Here is a 17,262-nt window from a genome sequence, read left to right as displayed (position 1 = left end):
CCAGGCCTCCTCTGGTGCATAGGAAGCACTTTTAACCATTGAGCACCCTCTCCAGCTCTCTCACATTTTTATTTTTTATTTATTTATTACAGATGGTAGGGGGAGAGAGCATAGGCACGCCAGGGCCTCTAGCCAATGCAAAACGAACTCCAGATGCATGTGCCACCATGGGCATCTGGCTTATGTGGGACCTGAGGAATCGAACCTGAGTCCTTAGGCTTCCCAGGCAAGCACTTTACGTGCTGAGCCATCTCTCCAGCCCTCACACATTATCTTGATAACATAGGTGGGGTCCGTGGTGCTCATAGACATTGAGGAGCCTGATTCTTTTTTAGGCCAGGTGAGAACATCTCAGCCTCCAGGTCCCAGACAGCAGCCAGACCTCCTACCTGGAGTGGTGCCTCATCAACATCATAGTCAGGAGTCTTTTTACCAGCAGACTTCTGCAAATAGTAGTATACTGTTCCTATAGGTTGATGAAAGAGACAAATCAGAGCTTTAAAAAAGAGATGTGGGCTGGAGAGATAGCTTAGCGGTTAAGTGCTTGCCTGTGAAGCCTAAGGACCCTGGTTCGAGGCTCCACTCCCCAGGACCCACATTAGCCAGATGCACAAGGGGGCGCACGCGTCTGGAGTTCGTCCGCAATGGTTGGAGGCCCTGGCACGCCCGTTCTCTCTTTCTCTCTGTACGTGCCTCTTTCTCTGTCTGTCACTCTCAAATAAATAAATAAAAATAATAAACAAGAAATTTAAAATAAAAAAGAGATGTGATTGCCTCACTTTCAAATGTCATTATTACCCAGGTCAGCCTGGGCTAGAACAAGACCCCATCTCGAAAAACAAAATAAATCAAACGTCATTATTATTTTTTAAAAATTCTTAAATTTATTTGTGAGATAGGCAGGGATGGAGAAAGAGAAAGAGAGAAACAGAGATAGAGTGAGTATGGGCATGCCAGGGCCTTCTGCTGCGGCAAATGAACTCTAGACACATATCCCACTTTGTGCATCTGGCTTCATGTAGGTACTAGGGAATTGAGCCCAGGCCAACCCATGCCATAAGGCTTTGTAAGCAAGCATCTTTAACAGCTGAGCTATCTCTCCAGCCCTCAAATGTCACTATTTATAACAAACCAAAAATCATATCCTTTTAAAAGGTTTAGTTGGGCGTGGTGGTACACACCTTTAATCACAGCACTCGGGAGGCAGAAGTAGGAGGATCACAATGAGTTTAAGACCATACTGAGACTACAGAGTGAATTCCAGGTCAGCCTGGGCTAGAGCAAGACCTGACCTCAACAAACCCAAAAAGAAAGAAAGAAAGAAAAGGAAAAAGGAGAAGAAGAAGAGGAGGAGGAGGAAGAAAGAAAATGTTTATTTATTTGAGAGGTAGGGGGAAGATAGGTGCACCAAGGCCTCCAGCCACTGCAAATGTTCAGATGCATGCACCACCTTGTGCATCTGGCTTACATGGGTACTGGGGAATGAGCCTGGACCTTCAAGCAAACGCCTTAAGCGCTAAGCCATCTCTCCAGCCCTAAACTTTTTTTCTTTGAATTATTTATTTATTTCAGAGAGAGAAAAAGAGGCAGAGTGAGAGAATGGGTATGCCAGGGCCTCTAGCCACTGCAAATGAACTCCAGATGCATGCATCACCCTGTGCATCTGGCTTATGTGGGATCTGGAGAATCGAATCTGGGTCCTTGGGCTTTGCAGGCAAGCACCTTAACCACTAAACCATCCTTCCAGCCCTCTTTTCTTTCCTTCTTTCTTTCTTTCTCTTTCTTTTTTCTTTTTTTTGGGGGGGGGTTAGAGTCTCACTCTCACCCAGGCTGACCTGGAATTCACTATGTAGTCTCAGGCTAGCCTCAAACACACAGTGATCCTCAGCCTCCCAACAAAGTACTGGGATTATAGCAAAAATCATATTCTTTTAAACCATTTAACTTTATAGTGAAAATCATTATTTGGGGCTGGGGTTAAAGGCGCTTGTTTGCAAAGCCTGCTGGCCCAGGTTTGATTTCCCAATATCCATATGCCAGATGCACAGTGACAAGAGGTATTGGCAGGCCCGTTCCTCCTCTCTCTCTCTCTGTCTCTCTCAAATAAATAAAAATAAAAATAAATTAAGCCTAGTGTGGTGGCACATGCCTTTAATCCCAGCACTCAGGAGACAGAGGTAGGAGAATCAATGTGGGTTTGATGCCAGTCCAGGGCTACAGAGTGGGCTAGAGTGAGACCCTGCTTTGAAAAAAAAAATTGAAAGATTAGGTATTAACTTAAAATGTGAGATATAGGGCTCGAGAGATGGCTTTGCAGTTAAAGCACTTGCCTGAAAAGCCTAAGGACCCAGGTTGGATTTCCCAGGACCCATGTAAGCCAGATGCACAGGATGGTGCATGCATCTGGAGTTCATCTGCAGTGGCTGGAGGACCTGGCATGCCTATTCTCTCTCTCTCCCACTCTCTCTCTCTCCCTCTTTATCTCTCTCAAATAAATAAAATATTTTTAAGGGGCTTGAGAGATGGCTTAGCAGTTAGGGAGCATGCCTGCAAAGCCAAAGGACCCAGGTTCAATTCCTCAGGACTTATGTAAGCCAAGTGCACAAAGGGGCGCATGCATCTCTAGTTCATTTGCAGTGGCTAGAGGCTCTGCCACACCTATTCTCTCTCTCTCTCTCTCTCTCAAGTAGATACATAAATAAAAATAAAATATTAAAAATATGTTTTAAAATGTGAGATATATAGTTTTGCCAAAGGAATGAAAGCGAAGAGGAAAGATCCCTCCTGTGGGGAATTATCAGGTTGTGTGGATGTGGCCTGGAGGATGGGGCAGCCTGGGCTTTAGAGAAGGCATGGGCTCAGATCTCGGTTCCACTGTGAGCACGAAGCGGGGAGAGAGCAGCAAAGGCCAGTCTTGGCCTTGAGCAGTGTGTCAGTTCCTATGGGAGCCAGGTATATGGCAGCCTTGGGGAGGGGCATGGAGGAGCCCTGGGGGACAGCCGGGTCCGCGTTATCCCGACCCACCCCAGCAGCGAGCCCTTACCTGCAAGAATGAAGAGGTGTGCTAGGTAGAGGAACTTGCAGAACCTGGAAGAAGCACTTCTGGGTGTGAGGCTGGGCTCCCTCGGGCCTCGCCTGTAGCTACTGGCTTCCCTCCCACCCTTTCCAGGCCGGAGAACCTAGTCCATGAGGCCATGGGCAGTCAACATTCGTGGATGAACAAATTTCAGCTGCAATAGGGCCCCAGGCTAGACTCTCTGCTGACTGTCAGGCAGTGCCTCTGTATCTACTCCTTCCAACTCTCTCTCTCTCATGAATAAAAATTTTAAATAAATACATAAATAAACAGTCAGGGGAAGAGATGAACCCAATTTTCCCTGTCTCTTAGGCTCAAGTAGAGGAACCCTCTTTGGGCACTTACAGAAGACCGTGGGGCCCACGTAAGCCTTACCCTTCTCCATGGCAGCATAGACCAAACACCATTTTCAGCCTAGGAAGTAGAGAGCCACAACGGTCAGTGAGCTATGTTGGCCAGAGATGGCAGTACTTCCTTGCCTGGGGGCTGCCGGAGCTGACCACAGGTTAAAGGCAGCTGGGGCAAGGCAAGGTCCTGTACCCACAGGGTACAGCCAGAACAGGACACAGCTGCAGACCTAACTTACCAGAAACTTCTCTCAGGACCTCACAGCCCTCCCCCCCAAAAGCTATTCTCAACACCCCAGGACTGGGAGGGTGGGTCCCAGCCAATCAGGGTAAGAAAGGGGGTTGTAATAGGATTAAGGACAGGTGAAGATACATTGAGCATTTGGGTGGAAATATCCTCAAGGATTTAACTGTGATAAATAAAATTAAAAACTACCAAGATGGGGGTAGAGAGATGACTTAGCAGTTAAGGCGCTTGCCTAAGAAGCCTAAAGACTCATGTTTGACCCACATAAGTCAGATGCACAGTGATGCAAGCATGCAATGTCACACATGTGCACAAGGGGCATATGTGTCTGGAGTTTGGTTACAGGGGCTGGAGGCCCTGGTGCACCAATTCACTCCCTATGTCTGTCTCTCTCTCTCTCTCTATTTTTAATATTTTTATTTATTTTTTGAGTGCAGCAGACAAGAGAAAGAGGCAGATAGAAAGAGGGAGAGAGAATGGGCGCGCCAGGGCCTTCAGCCACTGCAAACGAATTCCAGACACGTGCGCCCCCTTGTGTATCTGGCTAACATGGGTCCTGGGGAGTCAAGCCTTGAACCGGGGTCCTTAGGCTTCACAGGCAAGCACTTAACCGCTAAGCCATCTCTCCAGCCCCTCTCTCTCTCTCTTGCTCTCATGAAAAAAAAAAAAAAAAAAAAAAAAGCAGTGTGGGACAAGAAAGAAAAGAAACTACCAAGACTTTGAAGTGTTTTCTGTTTAAAAATTTGTTGAGTGGTGAGGGAGATTTCCTAACTTTATTAAGCTTAACCGAAGCCAGGTGTGGTGGCGCACACCTTTAATCCCAGCACTCAGGAGGCAGAGGTAGGAGGATCGACGTGAGTTCAAGGCCACCCTGAGGCTACACATTGAATTCCAGGTCAGCCTGAGCTACAGTGAGGCCCTCCCTTGAGGGGAAAAAAAAAAAAAAAAAGATTAAGCTCATTAAGATTTTTGTCTAAAATCCTACATTCATGTCAAAAGTCCACCCTGACTTCGGTCATTGTAAAGTCAAAAGTCCACCCTGACTGCGGTCATTGTAAAGTCAAAAGTCCACCCTGACTGCGGTCATTGTAAAGTCAAGGTCTCAGTGGCAGATGGACCCAGGCCTGGCAAGCCTCTGTCACCTCAGTCAGCTGCTGGTTTTCCACAGGCTGTTTCCCCTTCAACCCCACCTCCAGCCCTCACTGCTCGGCAGAGAACCGCAACAAGTTCTCCAAGCCCGCCCTGGTCAGCCGCTTCCTGCAGGCCATTTCCTCCCACAGAGAAGCTGCCCTGGCCTTTCCGTCTGCTCTCCTCACAACCTGGGTATCCATGGACCCCCCTGCTTCTGTATCCTGTTTTCCCCTCTTTTCTAGCCCACCCCAGTGAGCACTGAAACACATCACTTGCGTGAGGAAAAAAAGGCTTGAGCCGGATGCCCTGCTGTTCTGTCTTTGACACCAGCCTCCTCCAGGCCTTCCACACACTTCCAGGCCCCAAACCCCAAGCTGCCCAGTTCGGGGCCCCGGGCTCCCTTCTGGGTGCTGCGCCCTGGAGCCCCTCCATCTTGAGCTGCTGGCTCTCTCCCTCTGTGGTCTCCCTCCCTCCGGCTGGCCTAAGTGTTGATGGTCCCAGGTCCTCCGGGGCCTTCCTCACCTTTGTTTCATTGTAGTAGTGTTGTGAATTCGGTTATTAAGACAGACTCTCACCACGGAGCCCGGGCTAACCTCAAACTCAAGGTCCCTCTCTGTGCCCGTTCCTGCCTAGAATCGGCTTCACTGTTCGCAAGAAGCATTACCTGAGTGCTCTTGGGGGCACTGCCCTGTCCCCCAACTTGTGGCTCTCTCATTAGGCCAATCTCTGCCAAACTCCTAATAATTGATCTCCTGCCTGAGCCACCACCAGAACTCCAAGGCGGCCTGAAGGACTCACGACATGGCTCTGTAGCTCATTGCTATTGCTTAAAGACCTGACACACTAAGCGGCTGGATCTAAGAACAATGCTCGTAATGTGTTCAGTCCTAAGCTTTGGTGTGGATGAAGTTACCCGGCTCACTCTGACGGGAGTCTCAGAGGAGACAGAGAATGCTTTCTAGGGAAGAAGCGAGGAGAGAGAGGCAGAAGGGTCACTCAAGCAGGAAGGATGCGCAGAAGGAACGGCAAGGCACCGTTGAAGGTGTGTGCGCCAGCCTGGCTGGGCTTAATGGGCGCATCTTCCAGGCCTGCTTACCAAGCACACCGGCCTCAGTAGCAGCTAGTGACTCTCCGCGGGTGTCAGTGTCCCGGGAGCCCACCGGCTTCTCAGCCTGACACTGGAACTGAAGCCAGCTGCGTGCAGGAGTCCAGGGCACAGGCCCCTCCTGTTGCAGAAAGAGTAGTCTATGTATGACGTCATGTCCCACAAGCCTTTATGACAGGACAATCTCTCTATCCCCAACTAGAGCAACACTGTCAGTTGCCTCAGGGTCACTTTAAATCCCCAACAGTGGGACACAGCACTTTCCTGGGTTTCTCTTGGCTCACTTCCACACCATCAGTACTGATTGCATAGTCACAAGGTGCCAAGCTCTGTGTGAAGTCCCGCAGAGACACAAAGACACCAAGGTGCTGTAAGTGAATTAAAAAATGATTTAGGAAAGCCAGGCGTGGTGGTGCACGCCTTTAATCCCGGCACTCGGGAGGCAGAGGTAGGAGGATCGCCATGAATTCAAGGCCACCCTGAGATGACAAGAGTTAATTCCAGGTCAGCCTGGACCAGAGTGAGACCCTACCTCGAAAAACCAAAATAATCATAATAATCATAATAATAATTATTATTATTTAGCAGCCAGGCGTGGTGGTGCACGCCTTTTATCCCAGCACTCAGGAGGCAGAGATAGGAGGATCACTGTGAGTTCAAAGCCAACCTGAGACTACACAGTGAATTCCAGATCAACCTGGGCTAGAAAGCCTACCTTGAAAAAAAAAATATATATATATACATACACATACACACACACACACACACACACACAAACACACACACATATATATGCAAGCAGAGAGAGATGGAAGAGAGAGAGAGACAGAATGGGTGTGCCAGGGCCTCCAGGTGCTGAACTCTAGGTACAGTACCACTGTACCTGCATCTGACTTTATGTGGGTACTGGGGAATTAAATCTGGGTTGTTAAGCTTTGCAGATAAGCACCTTAACTGCTGAGCCATCTCTCCAGCCCTGATTAGTTTTTAAATGATGAACTAGTCTTGCATTCCTGGGGAAAGCTCCACTGGTACTAATCTTTTATCCCTTGTTGGTTTGTATTTATTTGTAGTGTTTGTATGGGTGGGGGGCATTCACATGCCTCAGTGTGCGTGTGGAGGTCAGAGGACAACCTTGGAGTGTTGGTCCTCTCCTTCTCCCTTACTGCTGAGAAAGAGGCTAGCTGACCCCCAAACTTTGGGTTTCTCCTGACTTCTCCCATTGCTGTAGGCATGTGGGGGTTATAGACACATGAGCCACTTTGCTCCCAGCTTTATAGTTTTAATTCTGATATGGTCAAAGAACATACTTGACCATACTTGAAATGAATTTAATTTTCTCAGTTTACCAAGTCACACATCTGCCTTTATTGTAAGTAGCAGGTAGGACACTTCTAACAACAGTAAAAAGAATTTTTAATTTACAGAAGCAAGAGCTGGAGAGATGATTTCGTGGTTAAGGCGCTTGCCTGCAAAGCCAAAGGACCTCGGTCCAATTCCCCAGGACCCACGTAAGCCAGATGCACAAGGGGGTGCATGCATCTGGAGTTTGTTTGCAGTGGCTGCAAGCCCTGATGCACCCATTCTCTCTTCTCTCTGTGTCTCTTTCTCTCTCCCAAATAAATAAAAATGAAGTATTTAAAAAGCAGGAACTTGGGCTGGAGAGATGGCTTAGCGGTTCAGCGCTTGCCTATGAAGCCTAAGGACCCTGGTTCGAGGCTCGGCTCCCCAGGTCCCACGTTAGCCAGATGCATAAGGGGGCGCACGCGTCTGGAGTTCGTTTGCAGAGGCTGCAAGCCCTGGCGCACCCATTCTCTCTCTCTCCCTCTATCTGTCTTTCTCTCTGTGTCTGTCGCTCTCAAATAAATAAATAAATTAAATTAAAAAAAAAAAGCAGGAACTTGTTAAAGCTGGTGGTGGATACTTTTGGGTGCTGGAATGTAGATGCCAACCCACAGCGGAGGCAGAGGACTCCAAAGCCCATGAAGAGCGGGATCACCAAGGCGATAAAGAGCTCTTTGTAGCTATCCCATGTGTACTTGGTGGGGTGACCCAATAAACGAAGTACCTGTGGTGAAGCTCATACCTGTGGCCAGCAGGACCACGGCCAGGTTGGCCGAGCTGATGTGACTGAGCATGGCCTCCAGCTCCATTTTGCCTCAATGGGTTAAGCCTCCATTTCTCTACTGAAGAACACATCAAAAGGAGACAGTCTGGCTTGATAAATGTTTCATGTATATGTAAACCAAGACATCCTTTTTTATTATTGGTTTTTCTTTTACTTTCTTCCCGCCCCCCCCCAGGTGGGGGTCTCACACTAGTTCAGGTTGACCTGGAATTCACTATGTAGTCTCAGGGTGGCCTCAAACTCATGGCAATCCTCCTACCTCTGTCTCTCCAGTGCTGGGATTAAAGGCATATGCCACCAAGCCCGGCAATAAAAATATTTTTTAAAAACAATAAAATTCACCATGTTACTAGACTGAAAAAACCAAATGCATCTCAACAAATGCACAAATATATTTGACAAAATCAATATCTCTTCCTGAAAACCAATTAAACCATCAAATAGATTAGGCATCTATGGGAATACTGTCAATATGATGAAGACTAGCTGTGAAAACCTACAGCTGAACACACACAGTGAAAATGCTGGATACCTCCCCCAAGTTCAGGGATAAGTAAAGGATGTTTCCTTTCCTTCTCTTTTGTGTGTGTGTGTGTGTGTGTGTGTGTGTGTGCACGCATGCGTGCATCCATGTGTGAGTGTTCATGTCTATGAGTACAAATGCATGTGTGCCGTGGCATTTGTGTGGAGGTCAGAGGACAATTTTAGTTTTTTTAAATATTTTATTAATTTGTTTATTTGAGAAAGGGGAGAGAGAGGAAGAGGCAGATAAAGAGAGAGAATGGGGGACTGGAGGGATGGCTTAGCAGTTAGGGTGTTTGCCTGTGGAGCCTAAGGATCCAGGTTCAATTCCCCAGTACCCACATAAGCCAGATGCACAAGGTGGCCCATGCATCTGGAGTTTGTTTGCAGTCGCTAGAGGCAATAGCCAGAGCATGCCCATTCTCTCTCTGTCTGTCTATCTCTCTCTGTCTGCCTCTTTCTCCCTCATATACACAAATTAAATTAATTTAAAAGAGAGAGAGGGAATGGGCGTGCAAGGCCTCCAAGCTGCTGAAAACAGACTCCAGATGCATGCATCACCCTGTGCGTCTGGATTTATGTGGGACTAGGGAACTGAATCCCAATGTTTAGGCTTTGCAGGCAAGCTCCTGCAAAAAGCTAAGCCATCTTTCCAGCCCCAACTTTTGGGTTTTATCCTCACCTTCCAGAAATCGCTATGTAGTCTCAGGCTGGCCTCGAACTCACAGCGATCCTCCTACCTCCGCCTCTCGAGTGCTGGAATTAAAGGCGTGCGCCACCATGCCCGGCTGAAAGAATTGATTTTTAGGAGGAAAGTACGTATAATATTTATATATTATATATTTATTATATATACTGTGGTGGTCAAGGCCGCCTGGGTCACTACATCGGCTGTCATCTCAGGCGGCCCATTCCAGAGAGAACCAATTCACCGAGTGGGGCGCGTCCAGTGGGCCCCGGGCGGCCTCGGAGCAGCGCCCCCTGCCGGCTCCGTCGGACCCTCCGAGCAACGGTGGGGAGATACAGAGCCTGAGCTGCGTTCTGCGCATGAGCACGTCCCGGCTTCCAGCCAATCAGAGAGTCTCGGCACCGCCCAATCGCGCATCAGAAGGCGTGGCTTCCCGCCTGGGGCGCGTGCGCGCGGACGAGAACGGGCGGGTTGGAGCCGTGATTCCTCGGGCAAGATGGCGGCGAGCAGCCTCCGGCAGGCGGCCGGCACGGCAGGCAGCGCCGTGAAGCCCATTTTCAGTCGAGATATGAAGGAGGCTAAGCGGAGGGTCCGCGAGCTCTACCGCGCCTGGTATCGAGAGGTGCCCCACACTGGTGAGAGGCCGCGGGGCCCCGGCGGAGTCGCCCAAGGTCTCCCGGGGCCGGGCTGGGGTCACCCGAGGGCGGCCCTGGCGGGAGAGCAGGGACTGTCGGTCATGACACCTCCGTAGCTGGAGCCGCCGAGGGCGAGAGAGCCTGAAGCCAGAGTCCGCACTGCAGGTCCAGAAAACAGTGCAGGTGCTCGTTAGGTTTTGTAACCAAAGTGGCGAACGGATTCGAGCCGCTGCCCGCCCTCACCCAGGCAGACAGGCGACCTGAGGCGGGACGTGGCCTCCCCAAGGTCATCCGGGAAGTTCGTGTGGCCTTCTCGAGGCTCCAGGTGGAGTGGCCTCCGAAGTCTCGCCACCCTTGCTCCTAGAGCGCTGCTGCTGTAGTGGTCCTTGCCACTTCCTTACCTTCCCTCCTGCTGGTCTGCCCACCCCCATAGTGGCTCCCTGTAGCTCAGGCTAACCTGGAATTCACCATGTAGTCTCAGGCTGGCCTCGAACTCATGGTGATCCTCCTACCTCTGCCTCAGCGAGGGCTGGGACTTAAAGGCGTGTGCGCTCCACCACGCCCGGCTCGTGGTTTCCCCCCTATTGCTGCAGGTTCCCTCTTCCCTTAGATCTAAGGGAACCCAGTGCTTCTCAGCAGGAGCATTTGTGCTGGATCCTTCTCGTTGTGCCAGGCGGCCCTGTGAACCGCAGGATCTTCCCACTAGCGGTAGCTTTCTCCCTGTAGGTGTGCCTCCAGGCAGGACCACATCTGCGGGGCAAGAGTCTTCCCTGGCTTGAGAACCACTAATTTTGACCGGAGAACAATGTAGCAGGCTTTATCTGTAGCTTGGGACGTTACATTTCTCTCTCGCAGCCATTTGCATGTGTGCAGGGAAGTGTTGAGGGAGTTGCGAGAGAAGTGAGCCTGGAAAAAGCTATAGTAGGGACAAAGGTTCTGAGCCTAAGAGGCTGAGCACTCAGGGCTCTGTAACCACTGAACCTGTTCATAGAACCTTGCTCTTGTGTGTGCGTTTGTGAACTGTTTGGCTTTTGTTGTGGAACTCAGCTTCTGGGATCCACGGAGCTGAACCCTGGCCTGCAAGTGAGTATGCACACCATAGGTACCCTAAGCGGGAGGTCCAGGAAGGCGTGAGGAATGGGAGCTGGTGATGCTTTTTCTGATGCTACCAGCACCCATACGTGTGTCTAAAGCACTCCATCTCTGCTCACAGTTGGGCATCTTTTACAAAAGCGCAGTAGTGGCAAGCACTAACAGCAAGCATGATTCCTCATACTTCTTTCCTTAAAAGAACTCCAGATTAAAAATGAAAGGGGGGAAAAAAAAAGCCTAGGCCCATACTTCCTAGAGACCAGTTGTGTTAACATTGAGCAATTCAGTCTCTAGGTCTGACACTTCACAAGCACTAAGATTCTAAATTCCAAGTTCTTTATTCATCTGCATTTGTCATCTTACTGTCCAAGCTTTCTGAGGGGAAACACTTAAATTTGTGGTGCTTGCCGTTTCCATAGTGTAAATATGTAAATACATCAGCCAGGGCTGCTGATAAAGCTACCAAAATGAAGGCAGATTTGAAATTTATAACTGGTTCTCCTGAGAACTTAGCCTAGCATGGCACTGGCCACTAGGTTCTTTGCAGTGAGTGGACCTCTGGCATTAGCATGTACCCATCAGGCTAGAGTGGCAGTTTTTAGGCTCCTGGCATTGCTTGTTCCCTGGTGCAATTAGAACCCTCGCTTTCTTAGCCACATGGCATGGTTACAAAGTGGCCTTACTGGTTTTTAGAGTTGGTTATGAGATGTTTTAGGGATATTTTAGTTATTTTGTTTTGAGATAAGGATTTGCTGTGTAGCCCAGGCTGGCTTCAAATTTTTAATTTTTTTTATGTTTTACATTAATGTTTTTATTGCCAGAAAAATTAGTTTACAGTTCTCATTACTTTCCTTATTATATTAGTGATATACATTCATGACTGAAACACAATAGAAGTTAGCTAGAAAAGTATATAAGAAAAATTACCTATGCTATTATTACCAGTACATATGAATCCATGCTTAACATGTTGTATAAGAGGCAAAGCATATATTTATAGTCTATAGTATATTTATATTAGATTTCTACTAAAAAATCTTACTAGGGAAACCAGTAGAAATAATTTTGAAATTTTTATATTATAACAAGTTATGCTCTTTTATTCCCCTTGACCTTTCTTCTATTTTGTGGGGCCCTCCTCAGCGGGGTTATGAGATTCACTGTGAGGTCACGAAGGTCTCAGTCAGTCTCAGTAGAGTAGTGAGGGGGACCATGCCTCAGGGTATTTCTATCGCTCTGCGGCTCTTACACTCTCTCTGCCCCTGTTCCGTAATGTTCCCAGAGTCTCAGCAGGCCTGTTGTCAGTCTGATTCAGTGTTGAGTTCTTTGTAGCCTCTGGATTTCTGCTTTGATGGGTTCTGCTTGATCACCGTGTCTACCACCTTCACCCTAGGGCTGGTTGTCAGGCTAGCAGTAAGAGCAGGTCCCTGGCACAGCTGCCATTCCAAGTTCTCCTGGGCCCTAACGGATGTGGAAGAGGTGGCAAGTCTCGTGCCCACTTTATATTTTTCTTCATTTGTTTATTTGAGAGAGAGACAGAGAGACACAGAGAGGCAGATAAAAAGAAAGTATGGGCAAACCAGGTCCTCCGGCCACTGCAAATGAGCTCCAGATGCATGCACCACTTTGTGCATCTGGCTTACATGGGACCTGAAGAGTTGAACATGGCTCCTTAGGCGTCACAGGCAAGTGCCTTAACCACTATGAAATCTCACTAGGCCCCCCATTTTTTTTTTAATTTTTATTAACATTTTCCATGATTACAAAATATATCCCATGGTAATTCCCTCCCTCCCCGCCCCCACACTTTCCCATTTGAAATTCCATTCTCCATCATATTACCTCCCCATTACAATCATTGTACTTACATATATACAATATCAACCTATTAAGTACCCTCCTCCCTTCCTTTCTCTTCCCTTTATGTCTCCTTTTCAACTTACTGGCCTCTGCTACTAAGTATTTTCATTCTTGCACAGAAGCCCAATCATCTGTAGCTAGGATCCACATATGGGAGAGAACATGTGGTGCTTGGCTTTCTGGTAGGCCCCCCATTATTTATTTATTTCCGGTTTTTTGTTTTTTTTTTTTTGAGATAGGGTCTTGCTGTAGCCCAGGCTAACCTGGAATTAACTATGTAGTATCACGGTTGGCCTCAAATTCTTAATCTTCTAGCCTTACTTCCCAGTACTGGGGTTTTACCCATGTGCTGCCATGCCTGGCTGAAGGCGATTCTTCTGTAGATCAAAGTGGACACATCACAGCAGAAGTTATCCTCCTCCAGTGGGTTATCTGGTCTCCTGTTAATGCCTTGCTATGCTGCCCACTTAGCCTGATGTGCGTGTTACCTTGTTCCCTTTTCCAACTAGCACATAGCTAGCATGTCCTTGAGGCCATCAGCAAATGGACTAAAGGCTGAGTGATGGGTGGATAAAAATAATACAAGGGCTGGAGAAATGGCTTAGCACTTAAAAGCCTCCTGTGAAGCTAGAGGACCCAGGTTCGATTTCCCACGATCCAGGTAAGACAGATGCACAAGGGGCAAGTGTCTGGAGTTCGTTTGCATGGCTGGAGGCCCTGGCATGCCCATTCTCTTTGTCTGTCTGTCTGTCTCTTCTCTCTCTCTGCTTGCAAATAAATTTTTAAAAAGAAAAAAAAAATTTAAAAAATACAAATGACTAAAATTATTCTCTCTCACAACAGGGTCTTGCTATGTAGCCCAGGCCGACCTGGCACTTTGTAACCCAACTGGCCTCAAACTGGAAGCAGTTCTCTTGCCTCAGCCTCCTGAGCACTGGGATTGCAGGCATTCACCATTACACACCTTAAAACTTAAATTTTAAGGACCCTTGTGTGCAATATTATGTTCACAGTCACTGAGTCTATGCTGAATAGTGATTTTTGGAGGCTTTTTAAGCAATATTTTTTTATTTATTTTCAAGCAGAGGGAGATAGAAGAGAGTGAAAGAATGGGCACACCAGGGCCTCTAGCCACTGCAAATGAACTCCAAATGCAAGTGCTACTTTGTGCACCTGGCTTTAAGAGGATACTGGGGAAAATGTTTGCAGGCAAGCACCTTAACCACTGAGACATCTCTCCAGCTCTTTTTTTTTTTAATCATTTATTTGTGAGAGGAAGACAAAGAATGGGCATGTCAGGGCCTCCAGCCACTGCAAATAACTCCAAGATACATGTGCCACCTTATGAATCTGGCTAACAAGGGTACTGACTAGGGAACCAAACCTGGGTTCTTAGACTTCACAGGCAAGTGCCTTAGCTAAGCCATCTCTCCAGCCTTGTTCTGTTTTTGAGGCATGGTCTCACTCCAGCCCAGGCTGGCCTCAAACTCATTGTGGTCCTCTTAACCCAGCCTCTTGATTGCTGGGATTATACATGTGAATCACCATGCCTGGATTATGATTTTCTTCCTTAAATGAAAGGTTTATTTTTAAATTTTTTTGCATGTGTGGCATGCATATATATGTATGATGACATGTGCACATGTGTATATGTGGGTACATATGTCTACACATGTCGATGAGGGTATATATCCACATGTATGCAGGTTAGAGTAACATTGGGTGTCTTCCTCAATCCTTTTTATTTTTTATTTTTCAAGGTAGTCACACGGTCAAGTGCTGGGATTAAAGGCATGTGCCACCACACCCAGCTCTTGTTTTTTGAGAGTGTCTCTCACAGAACCTAGAATTAGCCAGCAAGTTTCATGGATTTATTCCTTGTTTCCGCCTCCCCAGCTCTGGTATTACAGGCACATGCCACAAGCATAGCTTTTACAGGAGGGGCTGGGAATCCAAACTCAGGTCCCCAACCAAGCCATCTCCCCAAGCCTTGGAAAGGTTTGTTTTGCTCACACATTTAGAGGTTTCAGTTTCTGGTGTATCTGGAGAGCTTATTCAGGACCATACACTGCTATAACCAGCTTGGATTACTTGTGGGAAAGCTCTGGAACTAGGACGTGACTCCTTTCCTTCCACTGATAAACAGCTGAAGCACAAAACTGCTGTTAACTTGCCCAGGTTATACAGCGGGTGGGTGACAGGGCTGGGATTTGAATCCAGGTTGTTCAAACTTCAAGCTGTCCTGCTTCTTCAAATACAGTGGTGGTCCTATGTTCCCAAACAGAGTCTAAGCAGAGGGAGGCCTGTCTCTTCTTCACATCCTTAAGCATCAAGCTTAGCATTAGGCTGTTTGGTACATGGAGTGAATGTTTATACATTTCCCATGAGTATCTATTGTTTCTGAAAACATGTTTAAACTAATTTGTAACCTAAATCATGTTTCCTCTTTAGTGCATTTATTCCAGCTGGATATCACTGTGAAACAGGGACGGGATAAGATTCGAGAAATGTTTATGAAGAATGCTCATGTCACAGACCCCAGGGTGGTTGATCTTCTGGTTATCAAGGTAACCAGCCTTCCCTGGCCAACATAAACAGCCCTATGCTTCTGAATCTTGTCAGATGATTTTGGGGGGGGCACATTTGTGTGGTGTGCAGGTATGGTCATGTTATGTGTGGACACATGTGTGTGCATGGGTGCAAAAGCTCTAGGGAATTCTCCACCTCCGCAGGGCTGGGATTACAGGCACACACTGCCAGCCTGGCTTTTATGTGGGTGCTAGTGATCAGAATCCAGTACTGATGGAGCCGTCTCCCAGCTCTTTCTTCAAAATTTAAAAAGCAACTGTTGGTTTAGCAGCTGTTTCAAAGTAATGGAGCTTGGAGGTCATCATTTTTAGATGGAGTCCTACTGAGATGCCCAGGCTGGAATGTACAATCCTCTTGCCTCAACCTCCATCCAGTAAACTTGGATGTTATTTACTGGTCCACACCGAAGCTCCTGGCCTGAGAATTAACAACGGCCACAATTTGACTTCATCTATATTGGACTCGGCCAAATTGCCTGCCGCATTAGTGGTAAACTGGCATGCAAGGGAAGCAGTTTTTTAAATGCTTAAACAAGCACTCCCACTTTCTTTACATTTGTAACATCCAAGCTCCTGGGGATTGAACCTTCAATAGCTCTGCAGGAACTTTGGGGAGGTAGGCAGTTTGGCTGAGTCCAGTGTAAATGAGGTCAAATTGGCCCTTGTTATATCTCCCAGACCAGGAGCTTCAGTGTGAACCAGTAAGTAACATGGAAGAAATACTAAGCAGAGGCTGGGTGTGGTGGTACACATCTTTAATCCCAAGCACTCTGCAAGGCAGAGGTAGAAGGATCACTGTGAGTTCAAGGCCACCCTGATACTACATAGTGAATTCCAGGTCATCCTGGGCTAGTGAGGCCCTATCTTGAAAAAACGAGAGAGAAAAAGAAATGTTAAGCAGAAACATTTGAGTTTAACCAGCCAGGTTATGTAGTCATGGGGATGTCTGCCTGGCATCTCCTCCTGGGCTGGTTAACAGAACATGTAAAAGGCCTCAGAGCCTTTTAAATAGTTGTAAACTAAGCTCCTCGTGATGGTCACGTGACACTAGCCAGGCTTAGGCTCTAGGTAGGTTTTGAGGGAACAGTTATATTGGGCTTTTGTAAGTAGGAGTGCCTCATGGTCCAGATGCAGAAATGCATAGACAGTTACCTGTACAACTCATTTGACAGGTCACTGTGAAGTAGCAAATAATCTTGGACTTTGGTTTCCTGAGCCTTCAATTTGACCACTTTGGCTACCTTTCTCCTTACTTGTGCAGGGAAAGATGGAGCTGGAGGAAACAATCCATGTGTGGAAGCAGCGGACACATATTATGCGGCTCTTCCATGAAACAGAAACACCAAGGCCAAAGGACTTCCTGTCCAAGTTCTATATTGGCCATGACCCCTGAAGACACTCAGTGGAAAGGTGCATGTTGATATTTATTTTAAAATACAAATAAACTCATGACTTTATGGCTGCTTTGTGATAAAATTGTATTGGTGAACCAGTTTTTTGTGGTTTCCTGCTTCTTATTGGGGTCTTGGTATACATGTCACTTGTTAATTCCCTTTTCTTGAAGTGTGCTGTTTGCTGTAATTAGATTGGATTCTTTCTCGGATCCTTGTGTGTCAGTAAACAGGAAGGGATAAGGACACCTGTTCCAAAGCTGTTCAGATGGATGAGACTGGGTGACTTGGTCCCACTAGTTGCATTTGCACAACTTCCATTATTGGAAATCTTGGTGTCAAAGCACAGGTGATCCAGAATTAGCCAGCTCTACTAGAGGGATCGGAGCAGCTCTGTCAGGTACAGAAGTAGAACTGACATGACAGGCTGTGTCCCCTGGGTTCTGAATAAA

General features: G+C 47.4%; 1 protein-coding gene across 1 annotated transcript; it reads left to right on the top strand.

The window, feature by feature from the left end:
• The first annotated feature begins 9,695 nt into the window (after nt 1–9,695).
• Nucleotides 9,696–16,911, top strand: Ndufa6 (NADH:ubiquinone oxidoreductase subunit A6). The gene is made up of 3 exons (XM_004650359.2): nt 9,696–9,879; nt 15,283–15,398; nt 16,681–16,911. The coding sequence occupies exons 1-3, from the start codon at nt 9,741–9,743 to the stop codon at nt 16,810–16,812; spliced, it is 387 nt and encodes a 128-aa protein (XP_004650416.1). The 5' UTR covers nt 9,696–9,740; the 3' UTR covers nt 16,813–16,911.
• The last annotated feature ends 351 nt before the right edge of the window (nt 16,912–17,262 follow it).

Source organism: Jaculus jaculus, chromosome 6 (assembly GCF_020740685.1).
Source record: "Jaculus jaculus isolate mJacJac1 chromosome 6, mJacJac1.mat.Y.cur, whole genome shotgun sequence".
Classification (NCBI taxonomy): Eukaryota; Metazoa; Chordata; class Mammalia; order Rodentia; family Dipodidae; genus Jaculus; species Jaculus jaculus.
The sequence above is the reverse complement of the archived record's forward strand: the minus strand, read 5'-3'. Positions and strand labels throughout refer to the sequence as shown.

Excerpts from the sequence above, each read along its gene's own strand:
- Ndufa6 (XM_004650359.2), top strand. The coding sequence starts at position 9,741 with ATGGCGGCGAGCAGCCTCCGGCAGGCGGCCGGCACGGCAGGCAGCGCC. Across the intron at positions 9,880-15,282 it reads TCGAGAGGTGCCCCACACTG|TGCATTTATTCCAGCTGGAT; the intron begins GTGAGAGGCCGC and ends TTTCCTCTTTAG. Across the intron at positions 15,399-16,680 it reads TTGATCTTCTGGTTATCAAG|GGAAAGATGGAGCTGGAGGA; the intron begins GTAACCAGCCTT and ends TTACTTGTGCAG.